Source organism: Typopeltis vanoorti, chromosome 8, assembly GCF_054136105.1.
Source record: "Typopeltis vanoorti isolate ZY-2024b chromosome 8, IOZ_Tvanoo_1.0, whole genome shotgun sequence".
In the NCBI taxonomy this organism is placed as follows: Eukaryota; Metazoa; Arthropoda; class Arachnida; order Uropygi; family Thelyphonidae; genus Typopeltis; species Typopeltis vanoorti.
The window spans coordinates 10,071,133-10,083,448 of NC_143556.1; the positions used below are offsets into that span (position 1 = coordinate 10,071,133).

The 12,316-nt window shown below is 37.0% G+C and overlaps 1 protein-coding gene across 1 annotated transcript in view; it reads right to left on the reverse strand.

The window, feature by feature from the left end:
- LOC150103724 (phosphatidylinositol polyphosphate 5-phosphatase type IV-like) overlaps positions 1 to 12,316 on the reverse strand; it is a 225,112-nt gene that overhangs the window by 152,174 nt on the left and 60,622 nt on the right. Inside the window, 1 exon segment of the mRNA XM_090396512.1 lies at positions 3,427 to 3,524. Within this exon segment, the coding sequence (XP_090252638.1) occupies positions 3,427 to 3,524 (98 nt within the window).

The window sequence follows — 12,316 nt, forward strand, 5'->3', positions numbered from 1 at the left end:
TTTTTTTAAGGAAATGTATTGACCTTTTTAGTTATCTTACACCAGCTACTTAGGTGGCACTTTTTGGAATTGTCAGTTATTAATTTGAGCTTAATATGTGCTGAAGATGCCTGTGACACACAGGCAAAAATTATACTATTAAATAATCTTTGTACATGAGTTTTTTTCCATTACTAATTTTGTATCGTGCGTGTCTAGACAGAAAGGGAATTTGTTCACCGAGCATGCTGAAGGGCAAATTCAGGAAAACTTAAGCAATTAGGGTGGATGAAGGTAAGTGTATGTAATGCAGAAGTCATATTTCCGTATACAAGTTTCTTGGTATCTTTAATTTAAAGGTAATGTGGATGCAGGTGAGCATATGTAATACAGAAGTCATACTTTCATATATGAGTTGCCATATATCAGCTTCTTGGTATTAATTTATAGTATAACCAAGTGGAAAACTTCCAACAACTATCTCTAATCCAGAGAATTTTTGACAACTCGCATATGAAAATATAACTTCTGCATTACTTCAACCTTAATATCACCTCTGGGTCTGGCTCCCACTGACGAGATCTCAACAAAGGTCGAAACTGGTCTGGGTAGTGACCCTTCCCATAATGTATAGCATTATACATACCAGTAAGGATATGTGCTTTGCAATATGGGATACCATGGCAAGTGATGTGAAGTCATTAGCTTCTATGTATGAGTTGCCATAGTCCTGATTACATTTCAGGCACAAACTTTGTTTGCTTACACTTGGAAAAGGATTAAACCAAGTATATAATTTCTTGGTATCTTTAATTTATAGTATAACCAAGTGGAAAAACTTTCAATAACTACCAATCTGTCAGTATCTCTGGTGTAGTAGTGAAGATTTTAGAGAAATTGGTAAGAACTCACATACAGAAATAGGTAGACAAAAGAATTTTATTGAAAAGCTATACTCTGCAAGGAGCAGCATGGATTTATTTACTAAAGGAAGGTCATGTTTTAGCAATTTATTCATATTTTATAACAACGTTACAGCAGAGTTGGATAAAGGGAATGAATAAACTATGATGTTGGATTTTGCTAAGGCATTTGATAGGATACAACACAAAAGGCTGTTGCATAAATTGGAGAATATGGGATTGCAATATAAACTCTTGACTTGGATCAGTGGATGGTTGACAGACAGATATCAAAAAGTGGTATACGGTGGGTGTGAATCTGCAAGATTTAAGTTGACCAGTGGTGTACCTCAAGAGCCTCTGTAGCTCAGATGGTATAGACGAAGCCCTTGGTTGGAAAGACCTGGGTTTGATTCCCGTCCAAAACGGGAGGAACCTTTATCTGGTCTCTTTCATCTAAAGGTGAGTTAGCCAGCTGAGGTAGGGGATTTTTTCACCTGGAAACTCGGGTTTTTCGTCCACCAAAACAGACAAACCGGTCAGTAAACACACGCATCTACAGACGTAAGACACAATGGGAGGCATAGCGCCAGCCACCTTATCCTTGAGAGGGTCACGGTTGTGAAGTCCACAGCTAAAGAACCTCAATGGTTCTTGAAAAGCTTAAGACAAAACAAAAAAAGTGATGTACCTCACAGTTCAGTTCTTGGGCTACTGTTGTTCAATCTATACATTAATGACATTAGGAAGGATCTAACAGAAGATGTGCAATTGTTGCTGATGATGCAAAGACAGACAGGGAAATCAAGGATGCTACAGTCCAGCACTAACAAAATGATTTCAATAGGCTGCAAATTGGGCAAATGAAAATGGCTCTCAGTTTAATGTTAATAAGTGTAAATTTTTGCACTTTGGCATGATGAGATTTCCAGCAGTATATTATATTAACAGGATTATGCTACAAGAAACTGATAAGGCTAAGGATTTTGGCAAATACAACTCAGAGGATAATTGCAATGTTAAAGCAAGCCTTGACATGTAAGGATTAGGAGGTTATTTTGCCACTTTATAAGTTCGTGATAAGACTGCACTTATACTATTGTGTGCAGATTTGAGCTTCCAGGTTGCAAAGGGATAAAGAAGCTGTGGAAAGGGTGCAAAAGAAGAGTTACAAAGATTATATTGGGATTATGGGATTTAGATTATGAGGACAGATTGCAAGCAAGTGGATTACAGACTCGTTAACAGAAGAAAGAGAGGTGATATGATAGAGGTCTATAAACTTCTGAATGGATGTTATAGGATATCATCTGATGAAGTTTGTTGTTATATGAAAGGTCAGGAGAGAACACAGGGACATCCATGGAAGTTTAAGTTTGTTTGCAGTCAAGAAAGGGCTAAGAGCTAGGTTTTTCTCTCATAGAGCAATGAGTGAGTGGAATAGTTTGCATTTAGTGAGTGCATCTAGTGTGAATGAATTTAAGGGAAGCAATATGTGTGTGTGTACACATATATATGAGGTGCAGCTATTAAATAACGAGACTGGTTGCAAAAATGTGGTTTATTATTACAACTGTACAACTTAATTGTTATCTCCTTTAACATACTCCTTTCCTCTATCTATGCACTGCCTATGAATTTTCCATTGTTGGAAACAGTGCTGCAAGTCATCAGAAGTTATCTGCTTCAGTAGCACTGCCATTTTCTCCTTTACCTTATCCACTGACTGAAAATGGGTGCCCTTCAATGCAGATTTCAACTTTGGAAAAGGTAAAAGCCACATGGAGCTAACTCCAGAAACATAAACAAAGAGACAATCAATGCACTGGAAAATTCCCACGTCAACGAGAATGAAAAGCAAGAATGAGCAAGTCAAAACTAAAGGAAACGCTGATTGTTTTTTTTATATCGATGGTATGGTAATGGTTGAATGGGTACTAGAGGGTCAGACAGTTAACCAACATTATTACCTTGAGGTTCTGGCCAAAATGAGATAACGAGTGAGGAAGAAGAGACCCGATCTGTGGAAGAACAATGATTGGATTCTCCATCAGGACAATCCAGCCCACAGTTTTCACTGTCAGTAAAGTAGCATCTGGCTGATAAGAAGATCCCAGTATTGAACCATCCACCTTACTCGCCGCACTTAGCTCCATGCGACATTTACCTTTTTCCAAAGTTGAAATTTGCATTGAAGGGCATCCATTTTCTGTCAGTGGATGAGATAAAGGAGAAAACGGCAGCACTACTGAAGCAGATAACATGATGACTTGCAGAGCTGCTTCCAAGATTGGAAAATTCGTATGCAACAGTGTATAGATAGAGGAGGGGAGTATGTTGAAGGGAATAACAATTAAGTTGTACAATTGTAATAATAAACCATATATTTGCAACCAGTCTCATTATTTAATAGCCACACCTCGTATGTGTACACATGCACAAAACACTTAAACATTCCTCTGCTTCAAAATCCAACATTTTACTCCAAATATTCCTCTAGCAGATGACAGCCAAAAACTTTTTTCTTAAGCATAATGTCACTCACCTATCTTGAATTCCCTCCTGAACTCCAACAGCATAAATATCTGGAAGGTAATCAACCCTTTCAGGAAGGAGAAAGTCATCAAGATTATTTGGAGGAATCTTCAGGAAACAAACAATAGAACTTATCACGTTATAAGTTGGGCTAATTCTTCAAAAATTAACTCAAAATTGTAATAATTTTGTTATGATATAATAATAATAACATCTTCAGTGAAATAACTAATATATATATATAAATATATATGAACAAGTTTTAATGACTGATACAGAGAGATAAAAATATAACATGATATATTTGAAAAGATACTACTAGTACACTAGTTTCGTTGAATTGATCAACATCTTCAGGTATCACAATCAAAGAAATATATAAAGAATTACAGAGACTTAAAATTGTAATAACAGAACAAGTACAAAAAGACAGTAGCATGTTTGAAAACAAAATGCGAGCTTGAGTTCCAAACAAACGCATACTACATGCTGTCGCGAGTGTGCCAATACTGAACAGAGGCAACGTGTGCATCAGAGAGATTGAAACTTAGGTTGTTGTTGATATGGGAGGAATCTAGAGAAATTTCTCTAGATTCGACAGTCTTTCTCTCAAGTTCATCATAGCACACATGGATGTTAGAAGTTTGAGTCCAGTTCACAACAATGTGTTGGCGGCCTTCGTCTGAGTTAACTGAAAAGAGAACGTGGGTAGAGAGAGTGCTGGCTCTAGTCCTGTTATAGGAGATATCTCTACGGTGTTCTTCCAAACGTAGAAGGATGGATTTAGCAGTCTGGCCATAGTATGGCTTTCCACAATCACATAAAATCTTGTACACTCCTGGAAACTGAGTTGGATGTTTCTCTTCAGGTTTACTAAGTATTGAACGAAGTTTTGGGAGCATAGTGAAGCAAGTTTTGAAGTTAAACATTTCGAGAATTTTTACCAGTTTTGGTGAAAGAGAGCTGATGTAATGCAAAGAGATGAAGGCTCTGGGGGAAGAGGGATCTTCAGAAGTAGTTGAGTGACTGGGGGAAAGAAATTTGTCAATTTTCTTAGAGGAGAAACCATTATTAATAAAAGTTTTTTTAAGAAAAAGTAGTTCATTTTCAATTTCTGTTTCTTCTGTAAGTAAAGATTTGGCTCGGTGAGCTAAGGTGGAAATAATACCATTTTTTTGTGGGGGATAGTGATGGGAGGAAGCATGAAGGTATCTATCGGTATGAGTAGGCTTTCTAAATATTGAGATTTTAATACTCTCAGCACATCTGTTAAGTTTCAAGTCTAAAAAGGGAAGGCAGTCATCGGATTCCAGTTTGAAGGTAAAAGAGATTTTTTCATGACACTGTTTAGGTGATCTAAAAATAAATTGAGGTTGTTGACACCATCTTCCCAGGTGAGGAAAATATCATCAATATAGTGATACCAGAATTTTGGTTTAAGGTGGAAGGAGTTAATAGCTTTTTCTTCAAAATTGTTGAGAAACATATACCTCAATTTATTTTTAGACCACCTAAACAAGTGTCATGACAAAATCTCTCTTACCTTCGAACTGGAATCCGATGACTGCCTTCCCTTTTTAGACCTGAAACTTACCAGATGTGCTGAGAGTATTAAAATCTCAATATTTAGAAAGCCTACTCATACTGATAGATACCTTCATGCTTCCTCCCATCACTATCCCCCGCAAAAATTTGGTATTATTTTCACCTTAGCTCACCGAGCGAAATCTTTACTTACAGAAGAAACAGAAATTGAAAATGAACTCCTTTTTCTTAAAAAAAACTTTTATTAATAATGGTTTCTCCTCTAAGAAAATTGACAAATTTCTTTCCCCCAGTTACTCAACTACTTCTGAAGATCCCTCTTCCCCCAGAGCCTTCATCTCTTTGCCTTACATCAGCTCTCTTTCACCAAAACTGGCAAAAATTCTCAAGAAGTTTAACTTCAAAACTTGCTTCACTACGCTCCCAAAACTTCATTCAATACTTAGTAAACTTAAAGAGAAACATCTTCCAACTCAGTTTCCAGGAGTGTACAAGATTTTATGTGATTGTGGAAAGCCATACTATGGCCAGACTGCTAAATCCATCCTTCTACGTTTGGAAGAACAGGACTAGAGCCAGCGCTCTCTCTACCCACGGTCTCTTTTCAGTTAACTCAGACAAAGGCTGCCAACACGTGAACTGGACTCAAACTTCTAACATCTATGTGTGCTATGATGAACTTGAGAGAAAGATTGTCGAATCTAGAGAAATTTCTCTAGATTCCTCTCTATTAAGGAAATTAAGCAATTTCCTTACTATTGAACAAGAGTTTTTACTCTTTTAAGGTTTCTGCCTGGTCTCTGAAGAGAGTCAACTGGTTCGAAACAGCTGTCAGGCCAGTGAAACCTTTATCAAATGCACTAATAAAAGGCGAATATATGGACACTTGGGTAGCGCTTGTGATGTCTTTTAAGTAGTGCAAGCTAAGAGAACTCAGGGATGCTGAGGATTATATTCTCATAAGCTTTCAAGTCAACTTATAAAACTTTCATAGTTTCTAAAAACATTTGGCTTTGAAATAACAATGGATCTGGTACCCATTAGGTCTATGTAAATATTTATGATATACTTATATAATATCATAAATAAATAAATTAAATGATTTCACAACACATACATATCCTGTCACAGCACCTTTTGAATGATGTGAATTACCATGCATTTAGGGAAGAATCACTATAAAGCCTGGTTTCAACCTTTACTGAAGTCTAATCAGTAGGGGCTGGGCCCATTAACTGAAATTGTCATATTTTCCACATGTAGCAAAACGGTGCATTATTTCTCTTAACATAATGAATGACAACAAATCCATGAGAAGAGAGGTGTGATGTGCATTATGTCAAACTAGGGAAATTTCATGTGGTTACCTGCATCTGCATATGAGTGCCTTGGTCATGATATTACTTCACATGCAAATTTTTGTTTGCTTCATGCTTGGGTAATGGATAAAAATAAGAATATAATTTCTTATCAAGTATAATTCACTTTTTAACCAAACCAGAAATATATTCTTGAATTAAATGAATGCTAAAAGAATGTTCAGGTGAACTAGACATGCCTTTGGGTCTCAGAATAGAGAAAATTCTACAGTTGTGGAAAGACAATATGATAATTCCACTGCACAAGTGGTAGTGCAAAGAAAGGTAGTTAGAAACATTATTGTGTAACTGTCAAATCAGTATCTCTCTATGATGGTGAAGATTTTGGAAAGGTGGTAAGAGCTCACCTACAGAAATAAGTTGACAGACAATCTATATTTTGCAATGAACAGCATAGGTTTACTAAGGGAAGGTCATATTAAAGCAACTTGCTCACATATTATAATAATGCTATGGTTGAGTTAGATAAAGGGAATGGATACTTTTGGGCTTTGCTAAAGTTTTTGAATGGAAGGCTGCTGAATATATAGGAAGATAAGTTGGAAGATATAGGAGTGGCTTATATGAGAGTCAACATGGATTTGTGAAGGGGTGCTATTGTTTTAGCAATATGCTAGCCTTTTATAATAAAGTTATAAGAGCATTAGATGAGGGAAAGGCATATACTACCATTTTCTTAGACTTAGCAAAAGCATTTGACAGGGTGCCACATGATAAGCTGATATTTAAGTTGCAGCACATGGGTCTGGATGTCAAGTTGTTCAACTGGATTCAGGATTGGCTGTCTGATAGGTATCAGAGAGCTGTGTATGGTGACAGTTTCAAGGAGGCAGAGGGTTACAAGTGGAGTCCCACGGGACTCAGTACTGGGACCTATATTGTTTAACCTTTATATCAATGACATTGTCAGTGGATTGCAAGGGGATATTCATTTGTTTGCAGATGATGCGAAGCTGGAAAGGATTATTAGTAATAGTGCAGATGTGGTAGCCCTGCAAGAGAATTTGAATAAGCTAGATAGATGGGCAAATGAATGGGGTATTGGTTTAATGCAGCAAAATGTAAGGTCTTGAAGTTTGGGAAACATCGATGGGATGCTGCATACTCTATGGGAGGAGTTATACTGGAGGAAGTAAGGGAGACGAGAGATCTCAGGTTGATGATTGATAGAAACCTGAAATTTAGAGGACATATTGCAAAGGTAGTGAAGATAACACAGAGGATTCCTGCAATAATGAGGAGGACACTGACCTGCAGAGATAAAAGGGTTATCATTCCGTTGTATAAGTCTCTGATTCTGAGAATCATCTGAGAACAATAGTCTAAGATGACACTTAGACTATTGTTCTCAGATTTGGTCCCCAGGATTTGAAGGGGATAAATTAACTATGGAAAGGGTACAAAGGAGGATAACAAAGATGGTTTCAGGACTGTACCATGTTAGTTATGAGGATCGATCGGCTAAGGGAATGTGGGCTGCAGAGTTTGATGGATAGAAGGAGAGGTGATATGATTGAGACTTTTAAACTGTTGAGAGGTGGTTACAGGGTTGACACTGGGGAGTTCATTCGCTTGGTTGAACAGCAGTAAGGAGTGATGACAAGAGGCCATCCCTGGAAGTTACAAAAGGAAACTGTTTGCAAGATGGTGAGGAGTGGTTTCTTTGCATGGAGGGCGGTTGAACCATGGAATGCATTGCCTGATGGAGTGGTGAGAGCGAGAACGGTCAATGAGTTTAAGGAGTGGTATGATAGACTTTGTGTTTCTCGGGGGGGGGGGGGGGGGGGACCTCCCCTCAATGAGTCTTGATAGACTTTGTGTTTCTTAGGAAGGACCACCCACAATGAGTCTTTTGACTCCATGGAGGTCTGAATAATAATAATAATAATAATAATAATAAACTATTAGGTTGAATTAGAGAATGCCTGACTGACCAATATCAGAAAGTGGTGTATTGGGATGTGAATCTGCATTTATAGTGAACAATTTGAGGTCCACTGTTCCTCAATCTTTACATTAATGACAGTGGGAAGTATTTAATATATGACATACAGCTGTGCAAAGATAGGCAAGATAATCTAAAATGCAATGGACACACAGTACTTTCAAAATTATTTGAATAGGCTGAGATTGTGGACATGTGAAAAATGATTGTCAGTTCAATGTTAGTAAAGTCATGCACTTTGGTGTAATGAGATATCCAATGTCATATTATATTAGCAAAGGATTATGCTAAAAGAAACTAATCAGACTAGTGATTTTGGAGCTTTAGTAGAGTGTAAATTGAAGTTCAAGGACCATATAGCAAACATTGTAAATACAACTCAGTGGATAACTGAAATGCTGAAACAAACATGGCCACGTGTGTGTGTGTGTGTGTGTGTGTGTGTGTGTGTGTGTGTGTGTGTTTATGATGCTTCCACTGACAAAAGGTTATCAGTGTATTACTACAATAACTTTTGCATCGTGAATGGGATAAGATTTTTTTCTATTTTTATCATTTTTCTATTTTTTTAATATTATTTTCTATTTTATATATTTGTTTTATATTTTTATATATAATTTTATATATATATTATTTTATATATTTGTTTTCTATCTTAAATTTGTTTTTTTATATAGTCCTGAAATCCTGCTCTAAAGATCAAACACTGAACTTTTTCAAGCCTCCAAACAAATGAGGCAGTGGTCTCACACCAGATGATGAAATTCATCTGCTAAAAACAATCACAGCTGATTGGTTGGAGAGCATGTACGCTAACCACTTGGCCAACCAGGTCAACATGTAAGGATAAAGTTGTTTTGCCACTTTATAAAGCTTTGGTACAACCTCATCCGTATTATTGTGTGCAGATCTGATCTTGTTTCTAAAGTGATGCAAATTTAGTGGAGAGAGTGCAAAAATAAACATCCAACAACAAAAAAAAAACATAAAAAAACAATAAGAATCCAACCAAAAATTAAAAAAATAATAATAATAAAAATAAGAACCACCAACATTAATTCATACCAAAAAAAACATGCCATATCCACTCCATCAACCTTTAGGTTCTAAACAGCAACCACAGTCCACCCAAACTATACATTACACAGTTGCTTTAGCCACAAGGATAGCACTTACCACTTACGCATTCATTAGAAATGACAGTACACTCCATTCCACCTTTTCATCTGACAAACCTTGGAGTAATCAATTGTTAGCAGCTTCAAGATCCACCATGATCAATGTCCTGATCTCCAATCGTCTAGTTGTATCTCACTTAAGCAAAGGCAACCTTGTAGACTAGACTTCAATGCTGCCAAAACTTATCTGTATGATCTCTCTCTCTAAAGCTTGATTTTCTACAGCTGAAATACCCTAATAGTGATTTAATAATACCCAGATATCCAAACACGATTATATTTCTCTTCTTGGACTGACCTATACCGTCAGCCTTTCTTGGCACAAACAGATTTCAACCACAGCTTCTGCAGCTGCCAATATTTGGGGTGGTGCACCAAAATCCCCTCTAAGATTCTGCTCAATTCTATCCAAAAGAGAGCAATCCAATTAATTAATGATTTTCACCTTACCACCAGACTAATTAATGATTCCTCTCTCAAAGATCCACTTCAATCTCTTTCCATTGAATGTTCAGTTCTGACTTATGCCTGTTCTACGGATACTTTCATGAAGAGTCTGCTGATTTGGTTACTATTTTTTGTCCAAAATCTTACGAAGAAGAGCTGCAGCCCACCATTTTACAGTCCAGCTTGAAATACATAAAATCAACTACTTTGCCTCTTGTTTCATTCCATCTACTTCTGAACTTTGGAACAGCTTCTCCCAACTATGTCTTTCCCAAAGAATGCAACCTTCAGTTGTTTGAAAAAAATATAAACAGATTCCTCATTTCTTCTTATCCACTTGACCACACATGACAGTGATATGCTACAGGTCTTGTGACCTTTCATGTTTAGGTCCGAAAAAAAAAAAGGGGGGGGGGGTCACGTTAAAGATGATATTGGGACTGTGGAATGTCCATTATTAGGACAGCCTGCGAATCTGTTGTTACGTCGTGGTTTTTCTTTACATCTATGTTATTATTATCCCCTCTTGTGCCTACTAAGAATGAGATCTCCAGTCTATCTCTCTCTGGGGCCATCTCCTTTTCGAACTCTGACAAATTTGTTTGTTCAAGCTGCGCCAGTCAGAGTCCTAGGACAGAAGAATTCTTGCTCAGAGAAACTTTCCCAGAGTTCTAAAAGCTACCTAAATTTGTTAAATATATATAGCATCTGTAGAGATCTCAGTTTGCAGTCATGGCACTATCCTTTCTAATTATTCTTTACCTTCCCCTTATGCATAGGTTCAAACTTTTATGAGTGGTAAATTAGTCTCATGCTCAAGCAAAACTCAGGCTTATATAGTAAAATATATTTATTAAAGATCTAATGAGTTACAATTAGGTTTCAGCATATCAAAACTTATCACAGTACCTATATTAAATCAATTGACAATCATAAATGAACACTCTAGTTAACGAACATATAACTCATATCCTCTGGTCAATTAAAACACACTTAGCATGGGAAAATACAAGTTTACAAATTTAACTTCAAATGCTAACACAGACCCCACCACATTAATTAAGTCTCACACAAGAACTTAAGTCCTCCGATTACCAGTTCAATGCATATAAGTCATTCAAAAAGTTCTCTAGGCAATTGTCCATTTTTCTTTCAACTAGAAATTGATTCACTCTTTTCCTCTAATGATAATTGTTAATAAATAAGAAAATTCTGTACATTACCACCACCGCATGAGGTTACCGTGTCCCCTTTGTCCGTCCTTTACTATTAGATACTTAACTGCTTCAGTGGGTTGCGTCCACATGGAGGTCACTTCGCTCGTCACATACAACCATTTCTGCATTCTGCTGGGCAACGCTCATCTCGCTGGTCACTATCGTCTGACTGCCCGTCTCTCTGGAGGAACTTTCTGTTGTCTCATTCCGGCAGCACTTCTACCAATGGCCCAAGTCGGTGAACGCCATCATTTTGTGTACAGCTTGCCCGATACTCGCTAGTCAGCAACGGAGAGAAACTTGCCATCAGATGCCATAGAATTCCCTTCCGCTGGTCACTATCGTGAATCCGAATGAAAACAGGAACAGAAAAAATGGGGGCCGAAACCCGCATTCATTATCTCTTGTTGCGCCCTCTTTTCGCTGCAGAAGTTTTCTCACGGTGCCTTCCTATTGGTCCTTAAGTTGTTTAGTCACAACTCTTCTTTTTGGGGAACGCGAGTTCAATTCACTTTCCACGAATGCCTTCACTTCAGGCGTTATGCTTATCGTGGGTAACTCACACGCAACCTTTGGACTTTTGTTTGCATTGACATACATTTTGCATAGAGTATTTTTTTCTTACTAGTGTTTTCAAACAACAATATTTCTATCTAGACAGACAAATTCCTCCTTTTTTGTACCTATTTTAAAGAAATTCAATTATCTCTATTAACAATTTGTTTCTTTACTAACAGTACAAGTATTTCTTGGTTATTATTGTATTCTTGTTAAATCTTGAATGAATGATCCTTTTGATGAAAAGGTCCTTATTCAAGATCTGTGGATTGCAGATACTAGCAAACAGGAGAATGAGGCATGATATGACAGAGATCTACAAACTTCTTAATGAGTCACATAGTATTTAGGTAGATGAAATTTTTAATTTTATGGAGAATAGGGAGAGGATGAGAGAAGGCTTCCATGTAAGTTGAGATTGAATGCAATCAAGAAAGGGATGAGAGCTAGATTTTTCTCTGGAATGGATTACCTTCGGAGGGGTAATTGTGTGTGTGTTGATATCGGCTTCTCTCAATGAGTCCCAATGTCCTGGAGTTCTCTGGTAATAATAATAATTAACAATAATAATAATAATAATAATAATATACACACACACAGAGTAGTGTTTCTAAAATATTTGGCCAAACTG